Raw genomic sequence first — 12848 nt, 5'->3', positions numbered from 1 at the left:
TGTGTTTTCTTTCTGTCCCAATTTTAGAATAAAAAGTGTTTAGTTTTCATTAAAGAAGTTATGAGCATATTATCTTTTGTTCTAAGACAAACTTTGTGCAGCCTTTAATCAAGATTAAGCTGGTACACAAACAACAATATTGGAATTACGAAGCTTAAACTCTGAAATTGATAAAATTGATAAAATATGCAAATAAAAACAGTTTAGTACAAATCAAACCTCCAATAGTATTGCTATAGATATGTGATAAAATCCACAAGCTGAAAAATATACAGTTTGTTGTTGCAGCTGAAGAAGTAAAGTTTTTCTCTGAAACAATAACTTCCATGATATATTTGGTTACCTTATTAAAAACTACTTACAGTATTCGCCATTTTAATATTTGTGTAACACTCTTCACATTCTCCCAAAATTGGTAAAAGTTGACTTATCTGTAATGGTGAAATATTAAATAACAGTGTAAAAAATTCTTAACGTACTTACGTACCCGTTTTTCAATATGCATTAAAGGAATAGATGTAATCAACAAATTGAACAAAAACGACAAAAACATTATAATATCCAAACTCTTTGCAATTTTCTCTATCAAGAACATATTAATAATGACAACACCCACAAGTACATCAACGGAGTACAATATCACCATAGGAACAGAAATAAAACAATTTAAATAAATACACGATTTGTAGACGCATTCATATAATTTTGGGATAGCAGTCATCACTTCTTCCTTCGTGCCGTTTATTCTTGGCCATCCTTCAGAATTCTTTACGTACCTTAATAACTCTTCAATAGTTATGATCATTTCTAAAATAATTGCACAAAAAACAGCGCAAATGGACATAACAACACCAGTCGTAATTATTTGGTAACTCCTTACGTAGTAATAACAAAATAAATTCAGAAAACTGCTGGGATATTCATCCAGAGCAACGCCGTAAACGACGCAACTAAGTGATGTTCCATACAGGCAAATGATAAAAATGAGATACTTTTTGAAATTAATTTGTTCAGATAAAAAACCTAGAATGTCGTCAAAAATCGCAATCTGTCTGATGGTTTTGTTCACGTACTGCTTCCGAAATACCATCACTATAATTGAACCGCAACTGAAGAAGGCTCTTGCGAATCGAATTACTAAATGTACTCTGCGAGTCTGTATAGTTTCGTGATGATTTGTATACATGTTGATGGCTGTACTTATTAGTATACCGCAGAGAACTAAAAATTAAAAATAAATAATATTAAAACTTAATAGGTGTTACTTACTTATTGCGTTCAAAAGGTTTATGTATTTGATTTTTTCCCTTGTTTTTCTAAACGGGAGAATTCCATAGAAAACTAGACTTAGGTTCATCATTCTTTCAAGTAATTTCAGATTATACTTTTGGGTGAATCCATCGGACCTTAATTAAGTTTGTTAATGAAATAATTGCATTGAAATTATTTATAAACTTACTTGTGTAGGTTCATCGTGCGGGAGGGTGCGATCTGAATGGAGTATTTTGTTGTAGGTAATAATAATTTGTATAATGTGACAGAGCCATCAAAAAATGATTAGGATACTTAGTAAATTACATATGCATTATAAATAATATATGCAATACATCATAAAATATAAATATGTTAAATATTTAATTATTTAATTACCAAAAAATCCAAAGCAAATATGTTCGATGTTGTTAAGTACCAAAATATTAGCTCAATATAAACATCGTGTTCAGCAATCATCGACAGATTCAGAGCGTGCAGACTGCGTACAATAGAGAAGATTAGAGCGTCCAGGTGGAGATTCCCGAGATCCACAATCTTGACCCCTCGCTTAATTTCGCCCCGTTCTCTTGCGAGGGATTCACATTATCCGAATTGAGATGTATTGGCGCCGCAACAATGCCACAATGAAACGTTGATTAAGACGCTGATGATAAGAATAAGATGGTCTCGGTTTTGTTCGGCACGATCTTTAAATTGCTATTAACTTTTCGTTTGCATGAAAACTTCCACTTCAATAAAATCCCGTTTCTCATTTGATAATAGCGTATATTTTGCTGTAAATCATTATTATACACAAATCCTTTGAAACTAGGAAAATTATGGATAATTTTTGCCTCAAAATCGCTATTTTCTTTTGTTATTTTACTAGTTTTAGTTTATGATATTTTAGGTAAAATTTTTTTTTATTTCAAATTATGTATATTTTTTTAATAAAAAAATTACTGTCTAATTTATTTATCCTTAAAAATTGTTTTTAAATTTTCTTTCTTTCCTAACTATTTGTCCTTGAAACTGCCAAACTTGATATATTCTTTGTTTGTCAATTTTATACTTGTATTCGAAAAAACAAAAGCATTTAACCAATTTCTTAAAAAATGAAATTTATATGACTTTTTCTGTAAAAATATTGAGTCAATTTTTTCAAAAAATTAAATTATGATTTTTGTTTATTTTTGAATTTCTATTGAATGTTTTAATGTATCTTAATTATGAAATGAAAAATATATAAATAATGGAAAATATTTCAAATCTTTCAATATACACTACCGCTCATATGTAGAGCAACTTTAGAAATTTTCATTTGTCTTGATAAAAGTGTACGTTTAAATATCTAAATTATTGTCAGTTATGCAGTATGTTTGATAAATACAATACATCAGTATAATTGTTTATTAGTGGGTTTAGTTAGGTATTTATTAATATTTGAAAAATGTTCAAGGGTTAAAAGTAGAGCTACTTTAAAATAAAACATTTAGCTTTATTTTATTTAAGCATATCCATTATTTTTAATAACTTATAAACATCTTTTCGTCATTGATTTTGGTAGCTTTTCAATATAATAATTTGAAATTTCTTTCGAGTGATTTTGATCTTCTTCGTAGAGTTTTTTCATATTTGACAGTCTTTTTGCAGAGATTTTCCTATCAATTTCTTCTTAAAGGTTTTCCATTGTATTGAGGTCTGGGTTTTGTGCTGGCCAAGGCATGACACATACTCTTTGAGAAGCGAACCATTCTTTAATTAACTTAGACTTTTGTTTCGGATCGTTGTCGTGCTGGAAGGTTCACCTTATACTGATGTTACCTTCATCAAATGGAGGCATATGATTCTAGAGAATGTTACGATAAACAAAACGATCCATTATCCTGTCTAACTTAACCAGTGGACCCATGCCAAACTCAAAAAAACATACCAAACCATAATGTCTCCTTCACCATGTTTCACAGCGGGTTTAGTGTACTTGGGATTATACTTTTCATTAATTGGTCCTCTTAGCTATGAAATACCATCAGATTTTAATAATTGGAGTCGACTTTCATCGGAAAACAAAATTGTTTTCCATTGGCCATCTGTCCAGTTCACATGTTCTCTTGCAAATAGTAGTTTCGCTGCTCAATAATTTGCAGAAATGAAGGGCTTCTTTGTTGGTTTTCTACCACAGAGACCAACTCTTTTTACTCTTCGTTTTATGGTACTCACCAACATACTGAGTTCGTTTATTTTTTGATTTATGCAGGATGCCCTGATAAAAGTGTCGCAAACAACAAGCGTTTTTGTTTTCCTGTCCACAGCTCTGTTAGTCTTGCGTTTTCTACCTCTTTTGGGAACTCCTTCCAGTGTATTCCTTCTGTTAAAATGGAAATCGTCCTTGATCAATATGTATAAATTTAAATCTACTGCAATTTTACTCTGTTTTTCACCATTTCGGAACGTTTCTGCAATTTGTTTTTTAATTTGTATCGTTAAATGGACACTTCTAGGCATTTTTAGCTTTAAGAAACGACGTCGGACACAGACATAAATTATAAAATCAATTGTGTTGAATATTGGTTGCTTTACTTATGAACAACTCTGTCCGAAATAAAATGTATAAAAACTACGTAAATAAAGATATCCGTATATGAATTGTAGTACGAAATGTTATATATAAAAATTTTTAAAATAATGTATTTTTTATCTTCCCAGTTATTTAAAATTGTTACTAAATTTTGAAATATTCTTTTAGTTTAATTTTACTTTAGAACACTCAGATTTTAGTTCTTTAAACTTTAACAGATATTGTGCAGACTAAAAAACACGTTTGTTGAGTGATCTGAAAAAGTATTCAAATAGGTCAATTGTGAAAAAACTAATTAAATAAAAATTTTAATGTTTAATAATTAATGTATATTTTTCTATAAGTAATAATTATATACAAATCACTTAAAACTAGGACTAGAATTATACAAGAAAACTTTATAGACAAATTAGAAATATTTTTAAGGGTCTTGATTATTTTGATTAATGGTGAATTTCGATTCTGGATCAGGACTGTTAGAATTTTGCAATGGAACTTGTGCCTGCAGAATGGAAGTAACGTGGAAACAAGGACCGTCCAAACAAATCGGGCAAAAACTTCCTGGAAACGCACCCAACAACTTCCTGAAACAAACATTACAATTCACAATCGAAGATAACACCAGTGTTTATGATCATTGTTTAAATGACAAAGTTTTCCATTTCATGACACGAAATAACTATATTAATTAACACCTGTTTCATTGTTATAAGTTCTCTGCACAAGTACGATAATTGGAATTACGATCGCACTTAAGCATGCAAATAAACCATAATAGTGGTGACAAGGGTTGTTTTTATTGTTTGTGCGACACAAAAAGATGTTAAATGAGGCATGTTCGAGCGGTGTTTCAAAAATAAACGAGGATTATCGTTTCAATTTAGGGGGAAGTCCCGATAACATCTCGGATCGTAAGCCCAATTAATCTTTTTATGTCCGGCAATATTTTCTCATCTGATTTTCCTCTTTGATTGTACAGGGAGATTATTTATTTAAACAAACCTGTAGTGGTGATCGATGTGCGCTTTCTCGATCCGTTTGTCCTTGGCCCTGCGATTCTGGAACCAGATCTTGATCTGAGTTTCGGATAGTCTCAGAGCTTCGGCCAGTTCGCATCTCCTTCCTCTGCTAATGTACTCGGATCTCTGGTACTCGATTTCCAAACGTAAAGTCTGCTCGCTACTGAAAGTCGTCCTTTGTCTCCTCGGCCTGCCCTCCTTCCTCCTCCTTCTCGCCACTGAAATTTAATTAATACCGTTTCAGGTGAGATGAACAGCTGTTTTTTGGTAGGGGACGCAAATAATCATTAATACCTGTATAAATCATCATGATGTAAGTGTGGACCAATCTATTTTAATGATCCACACGTTTAGATTCTCATAAACATATTAGATGGGGGAGTGAACTAGAGTGATTTGTTATTTGTAGCATTATTCGTGTTAATCTAAACGTTGAGAAGTATCACATTGCGGAAAGAAACCGTTCAAATAATACACACTCATAAAAGTAGCAGAGTGTAATGTCGATTGGTCAGACAATTTAAGTGGACAAATCGAAAATCACACAGAGGAAGTACGGATGATCAGTCGATTAATTTAACTAGTGTTATAGATCATACCGTGTGAATTTTGGTCCTGCAGGAAGACATATGTTGCGACGTGATTAGCGGAAGCGGGCGAGAAGCCCCCTGGTTAATTTACCTTGCATATGTTGTTCTCCGGTTCGGTCACTTCCCTGCTTCACTTTAAAATGATTTCGATCGTATTGAGATTTAATAGGTTATTTGAATTGCTATATTATTATTTTATTCCAACGATTCAAGGTAAACTTGAATATACTTGGTTAAATAGTGGAGGTCTCCAGACATATAGAAAAATTATTACCAATCAAATAGGTCTGAACACTAAATGACATTTTTTTTCAATTTAACAATTTAGATGAATTTAGACATTTGACTGATCTTGAAAATACTTACCACATTTTCATTATATTAATTTTACTATAATGTAAAATAGTTAATTGTTAACTAATTTACAAAATTTATATATATTCTTAATAGTCTGAATTTTTTCTTAGTAGAATTTATATTACCATATTTTTTAAATAAATTCACTAAACATGAAACATCCAGATCTAAATATTGCTGATATCGCTAAAAACTTATGATGCTTCCGAAAAATGATTTACTTACATTCAATTAAAAATATATTAAGGAAATTTCATAATAAAAAACAATTCCTTTTATTGACAGATAAATTGGAAAAAATTAGTAAACGACATCCTTCTTTGTCTTCTAATTAAATAAATAGTAGAACAATCAGACGTCGACCGAATGAACAAAACAATAAAAAAAAACATTGGTATAAAAAATAAAAATATATTAATTATCCTCCAAAATTTGGGCGTTATTTCAAGTGATGAATCCATGTTCAATAAAACAAGATTAGATGGTAAAAAATACATTCATCGTCCTCCTGATAATAGTTTGCATCCGAGATGAACTACAAAAACACGGTGGAGGAAAGTTTTGGTTTGGGGTTCCTTTCCTTGCATAGTATAGGACCATTAATAAAAATTATTAATAAAATGGATCGTTTCGTATATAAAGACATGATGAGAGATGTAATGGAACCATTTACCAACGATAATTTACCAATAAATGTATTTTTATGCATGATAATGATCCAAAGCACACGTTCAAAGTTGTTCAAATTTGGTTAAAACATAAAATTTATTGGCCAGAATAAAGTCTGGGACTAAGTACAATACAATTGGAAATTTGTGGAACGACATGTAATCTCAATTAACACACGAAGAAGCTTCAAATTTAGATGAATAGAGTTTTTAATTCAATAGTGGGGAAATTTAATTTCAAACGACCAATGCCGATATTTCATTGAATCTTTTAAATGTATTTACACTACATATGTTATATTAGAGACAGTAAATGTAAATTTGTTTTCTAACTCACAGAAATGTTCAAGAGAGATTTTTTCAGGATTTGCATTTGGATATTTATATGAAAAATGGATATTGCACACAGATATTGTTATTGCCACACAAAGAAGCTTAGTGTAATCGCATTAAAGCATTATTTGCGCGTTAAATCTGTGTAAACGCTTGCATTGACGCTTGACGATCAGATATTTGGTTCCCAACATAATAATTATTGTTAAATTTTGAACAATGCGTATTCTGTATCGATATTTTGATTACAACATTTATCTCATTATCATATCTGTTTAATTTTAATAATTTCAACATTGTGTCACCAAAAATTAAATTTAAAAACACAAACAATCTCGCATAATAACAACAGTAATAATATGTTGTAAAACCATTTGAATATTTCAGTTCTTAATACAGTAAAATTAATTTTTGTTTAAATACAAAATGAGTCTCTATTTATTTAGTACATTATTTAGAAAATCATATTGAAATCACCAATAAAATTATTAAATAAATTAAAATTTCAATTGAACGAAAACTATTAAGCAATTAAGATGACTTATAGAACGTGGTGGAACATGGGCGTCGATTTGGGCGTCGATGCAACGGCGACGCGACGCTCGCCGGGACACATGTCCTGTCCCACCCCCACCACGACGCCGCATCGGTGGGACGGCTCCCGAAACGATTCGCAGTTGTTCAACTGTACATTGGTAATCTCATCATAATAATATTTTACATTTCATATTGTACTGGACTTATTTTCTGAATTCCACAGTCTAGCTGTTGCCGAACGCGATCCGACAATGCCGGTATTTACGGAGGTGTGAAAATCACACTTTACACAATTTGATTTTATTGTTGGGCCCCTCGAAACGTTCGCGCGCGGATCATATTAATGTCGCGCTTCGCGTCTGGCTTCCTCTTTCGTTTTATTCTCTAATAAAGTTTTTTATGATTATTTATGTTTCTCATTTCAAATAATAAATATTTAAATTATTCCTTAATTCATTAAGTGAAACCCAGAATATTAAAAAAATATATATATATAGTTTTAAAATTTACAAAAAAATATCATCATAATTTCAAATCAAATTTTATAAGTCGTTTTATTGTTAATATAATATATATTAGTGTTTAAGATTAATATATGTTAATTATAAATAATTATTAATAAATTATAAATTTAGTTTAAACATAATAATGATTATTCAAATTACAATTAATAATTAGTGGTCATTTTTATAGCACTTTTTAAAATGATCTTATTTTATGTAAACTGTTAAAATAATATTATCTTATTGTATATTCCACTCTAATTTACTACTGTATTGTTATTCTATAAAATGTTATATAATATTTCTGAATTAAGCTGGATATGAATATTTTTAAAGAGATTTCTAATAATTAAATCTTTGTTATTTAATGTAACATTAACACTTTGAATAAAATCCTTTTGTATACTTCTTCCAAATATATGACAAGTCTATATTCCTTTAAGTTTCTTGAATTTATTTAAATTTCTACAAATTTTATGTAGAATTTGCTTATAAAGGTGATCCTCCATGTTTTCTATTGAGTTGAAGCCTGGAAAATGGGACGGGAAGAGAAAACATCGATGCTTTGCTTGTTAATATTCTGCTGTAATATTCTCTACAAATAGATCAGTCTAAGGGGGTCTACGAAAGAAGAATAGAAAAATTCTCATATTTCTGTAGGATATTTAACATAAGCAGAACCATTTTTATAAATTAAATTTATATTCGTTACTAAAATTATTCGTCTCCACTGTTATGTGGTCTATTGAGTGAGATTTTAAGCAAGTCAAATTTGTAATTTCTTTTTTTTAGTAAAAAGTTCCATTTTCTCCAAGTTGGGTATAATTTCAGTTAAGAATATGATCGAACGGTATTTTAATTATACAGTTATCGATTTTCTTTTTTCGAACATGGTTAATAATAATACGGGAAACAATTGGCTTATTTAGTCTTAAACTTTTGGCCATCTCTTGGTCTTGGCCTTGGTAATTCTGAATGATAATTTTTTTATACAGTTTCACTTCGACCAATGATTAAGTAAGTATAATAAACAAAGAGTAATAAATAATAAATTTAAAATCATAGAGGGCAATGAAAAATCATAAATTAAAAAGTTATAATTTTGTCCATTGAAAAATAAAAAAATACTCATTTTTTTAAACTGATCAGTTGCAGACATAATAATATCAGTAAAAAATATTATATATACTTCAGATAGAATATATTAATATAACATATTTAAAAAATGTCACTTATTGGTGGAAATATTAAATTTGATCATGAGATTACTAAAAATTTTAATATGTAAAAATTATATTTTTAATTGCTTTTCTTGTTACATTGTAATTACTAAAACGAATACTATAATTAAATTTTATTTTTAAAAAAATAATTATAAATAATTTATATATAAATTTAGTTTTATTATTATTATACATAATTAGAATAAATTTTCTCTTTTGTTACAGCTGTTAAACACATTAAAAAATTAATAAAAAAAGAAAATTAATTTTTCAAAAAATTTTAAAATTTTGAATGTCCTATAAAAATTTTTAATCGTTGTATGTATATTATATTGACATATTTTCGGTAAATGAAAAAATAGTAAAAGTCGTCTTTTTATACCACCAGTTTAAATATATAACTTTTGTATATCTTATTTTTGCCAATGTTGACACTACCTATTGTAATCATATAAAACAAAGGAGCGTATAATTAATTTTGATTTATTTTTATAATGAGAATATGAACGATATTTTTTATTGCTTAATATAAGATCTTTATCTAACTGATCTAATCTAATGTTGTCCTTAGATTTTTTCATCATTCAAATGTGGTAAAAAACGATGAAAAGGGAAAATAAAAATATGGAACTTTCATCAAATTGTGGAATTTATTGTGAAGATCATTTTAAGGTAAACTGTATATCATAATATTATTTGTTTTAATATTATTATATTTAATTTTAAAACTTGATACCTTCGAACCACGAATTTCTGTTCTTACAAACTTCCTGTTTGTTGCAAAATAACTTGTCATTGTAAATTATCTTATTTAGTACAGTCTAATTTAATTTACAGTTATAATTTCGTTAAAATTTACATATTATTTCAAAATACATCAATGTATTGAAATCAAATAAACACTATTCTATATGTATATTTTTTATAATTTATATAACTCAACTTTTATTTGCAACAACAATTATTGGAATTTCTAAACTTTAAATCAAACTAATAATTTAACTGTTTTTATAATTTTTTTAAATTTAAAAGGGGTTATTAACAATAAAATGTATAAAAAGAAAGTTCATTTTTAATTAGTAATAATAAGAAATTAACTTCCTATAATTCAGTTCCGCTTAATTTTTATTTAAAAGCGCATTCGCCATTCTTTAAACACCAGTAAATTTCATTATGATGAATAATAATTAAAATATTAAAAATTATTAAATATTTAATTAAGGGATACAAATTTAATGCATATATAATATTTGAAAAAAACATTATTAATAAATTTCAATTATATTAAAATTATTATAAATTAAAATTAAAATATTAATATTAATATTAATATATTTTTTTAAGTAAATATTTATCGTGAGGAAACAATTCTAAATTATTTTTCAGTAATTGACTCGGAAACTTCTCAGGAAATATAGTTTTTCATTACTTATCTACTATCATAAAATAACAAATTTCAGGTGTATCAAAACTTTTACAATTTAGAATATCTGAACCTACTGGAGAGTGTCTTCAAAAATAGAATGTTCATTATATCTTTCTTCCTTTTCTTTTAATTTATATACAAGTTACCATATATTTCAGTGTCTCTATTGCTTTGAAAATCACCCCCTGTCGAATTTTTAAATATAAACTTACGGAAAGCTGATAATCCAGCAGCCGCGGCGGCCAAATGCGGCTCATTTCCCGGCGGTACCAAAAACGGAATCGGAGTCGCAAGAATGGGAATCGGTGTTATCAACTCGTTGTCAGACCTAGCCACCACTTGGACCTCCGTTTTTTTCTTATTCCCGTCCTCTAAGTCGCCGTAAATCCTCTGGAAAAAATCCCTAGGTGTCGAGGGCTGCGTCGGTTTCGCGTCCGCAGCCATGTTCCGTAAGCACCGATTAAAACGAAGTAAACGAAGAATTTTTAAAAACGCGCTTCGTACGACTGAAAGGTAAATTCGTGCAAATTGTGGACTTGCGAGCGCGCGTGCGACTGGGCGGGCAATAAAATTGGGGGGCGGCGCCCGTTTCAGCCAACCGTCTGCCGTCAGTTGGGGTGATGATTGCGGCTTGTTAACTAAATGTTATCGCGGAACGGGATAATTGCTCCCCGCTATTATTATTTTATTGGGAGAACAGCCTTTATATAGTTTGTTTAGTTTAAAAAAATTATCATTCAATTCATCTTCTTATTGTCTGTTTAAATGAGATTTTAAAGGGTTAGTTCTTCTCACATTTGAAAATGATTTGGTTCAAATATATATATATATATATATATATATATATATATATATATATATATTTATTTATAAGATTATTTAATCTTAGGTAAGTAACAAACTTTTAATTATAAGATTTTATAAAGATTTCGCATATTATATTTACTACATTTAAATAAAATTATACCATTTAAGGTCAATGAGAATTAATAATTCGTGAGGTAAATTTAATATTTATTAAAATATGCATAAAGTTCAATTTTACATCAATATTGCTTCATTATTGGAATGGGGTATACTATTTTATTATACAAGCAATTAAATATATTTTTTTATTCTAATTGCCAGAGAATACCTTCTATAATAACAATAATAACAATAATAATAACAAATATTAATCTAAGAAAACTTGTTGTCTATGGCAACATAATTAAAAATTAAATATGTTCTGTGAAATTTTAATTAAATTTCATCTATGCAAGATCAGAGACATCTACGGGAGAACAATGAAAACTCTCAGATTCAACAATTTATTCATTTTTATTTAATAAAATTTTACATTAACATTAACATTAAAATAAAAGATTATTAAAAAAATATTATATTAAATTGTTTAAATTGTATGTTTTTATACATTTTAAACTCGTATTTGATAAAATATTTTTGGCCATCTATTGACAAACATCGAAATAAGAAAAAGTAACCTACTTTCAATTGAATTTTTTCCGAGAGCAAAGTTTAAATTTCTTATTTTCTGTCGAAATGTCATTTATATTTAGTAAAACTTTGTCATACCGGTGTTTGAACATACTGTCAAAAAATATAAAACAATCGTACAGAAACAATTTTTGCGCCGTAAGTACATTAAATTGAAACTCCCAAAACATACAAATAACAAAAATTCCACAGATGAGCTCGGAGGTCGACAAGGCCCAAAAAGCGGCCGAAGACAAACATAAGCCGACAATTTTCGACAAAATCATTTCTAAGGAAATTCCGGCCGATATAATATTTGAAAACGATAAATGTCTGGCCTTCAATGACATCAATCCTCAGGCTCCAGTCCACTTTCTTGTTATTCCGAAGAAACAAATTCCAATGTTGGATGACGCTACAAGTTCGGACGTTGAGGTAACCAATTCTTGCTTAATTTTACAATTGGGTGGTTTAAAATATAATATATTTTGCAGATACTGGGTGAGTTACTGATTACGGCAAAAACTCTGGGTAAGGAAAGATGTCCTGAAGGTTATCGGTTGGTTATCAATAATGGAAGAGAAGGTTGCCAGTCGGTTTACCATCTTCATATCCACATTTTAGGTGGACGCCAGTTGAAATGGCCTCCAGGCTAATTACTTATATAATCATTGTGATAAATTTTGTGTGCTAATAAAGAATTTAGATTATTTGTTTTTTAATGTAATGGTAGTTGCATATACTGCAATTTAAAAGGGTTCGTAATGTAAGTTGTTGCCCTTATTTTCCTAATTCCAACAACATTATTCCATCAAAATTTCGTAAAATTAACTTTTACACAAATTAAAAAAATGACCTTTAATTTGTTTGGGGGGTAAATTTCC

The 12848-nt window shown here is 29.0% G+C and overlaps 2 protein-coding genes and 1 long non-coding RNA gene across 3 annotated transcripts; 1 reads left to right on the top strand and 2 right to left on the bottom strand.

Annotated features, from left to right (window-relative positions):
• Positions 1 to 22: 22 nt before the first annotated feature.
• On the bottom strand, positions 23 to 573 carry LOC126265085 (uncharacterized). The gene is made up of 4 exons (XR_007547638.1): positions 488 to 573; positions 363 to 431; positions 220 to 309; positions 23 to 161 (listed from the first exon to the last, which is right to left on the bottom strand). It is a non-coding gene; the product is annotated as an uncharacterized LOC126265085 (long non-coding RNA).
• Positions 574 to 4253: 3680 nt separating this feature from the next.
• LOC109599985 (homeobox protein rough-like) lies at positions 4254 to 10932 on the bottom strand. Its single transcript, XM_020016041.2, has 3 exons — positions 10701 to 10932; positions 4835 to 5069; positions 4254 to 4416 (listed from the first exon to the last, which is right to left on the bottom strand). The coding sequence occupies exons 1-3, from the start codon at positions 10930 to 10932 to the stop codon at positions 4254 to 4256; spliced, it is 630 nt and encodes a 209-aa protein (XP_019871600.2).
• A 1036-nt stretch (positions 10933 to 11968) lies between these two features.
• On the top strand, positions 11969 to 12674 carry LOC109599993 (histidine triad nucleotide-binding protein 1-like). The gene is made up of 3 exons (XM_020016052.2): positions 11969 to 12123; positions 12178 to 12399; positions 12459 to 12674. Exons 1-3 carry the CDS (start codon positions 12031 to 12033, stop codon positions 12618 to 12620), a joined length of 477 nt encoding a protein of 158 aa, XP_019871611.1. The 5' UTR covers positions 11969 to 12030; the 3' UTR covers positions 12621 to 12674.
• The last annotated feature ends 174 nt before the right edge of the window (positions 12675 to 12848 follow it).

Source organism: Aethina tumida, chromosome 3 (assembly GCF_024364675.1).
Source record: "Aethina tumida isolate Nest 87 chromosome 3, icAetTumi1.1, whole genome shotgun sequence".
In the NCBI taxonomy this organism is placed as follows: Eukaryota; Metazoa; Arthropoda; class Insecta; order Coleoptera; family Nitidulidae; genus Aethina; species Aethina tumida.
This window is presented reverse-complemented; position numbering and strand designations above follow the sequence as displayed.

Coding starts and splice junctions, on each gene's coding strand:
- LOC109599985 (XM_020016041.2), bottom strand. CDS start 10,932: ATGGCTGCGGACGCGAAACCGACGCAGCCCTCGACACCTAGGGATTTT. Junction 5,070..10,700: donor TGCTGGATTATCAGCTTTCC/GTAAGTTTATAT, acceptor ATTAAATTTCAG/TGGCGAGAAGGAGGAGGAAG. Junction 4,417..4,834: donor CACATCGATCACCACTACAG/GTTTGTTTAAAT, acceptor TGTTTGTTTCAG/GAAGTTGTTGGGTGCGTTTC.
- LOC109599993 (XM_020016052.2), top strand. CDS start 12,031: ATGTCATTTATATTTAGTAAAACTTTGTCATACCGGTGTTTGAACATA. Junction 12,124..12,177: donor ACAGAAACAATTTTTGCGCC/GTAAGTACATTA, acceptor AAAATTCCACAG/ATGAGCTCGGAGGTCGACAA. Junction 12,400..12,458: donor CTACAAGTTCGGACGTTGAG/GTAACCAATTCT, acceptor TATATTTTGCAG/ATACTGGGTGAGTTACTGAT.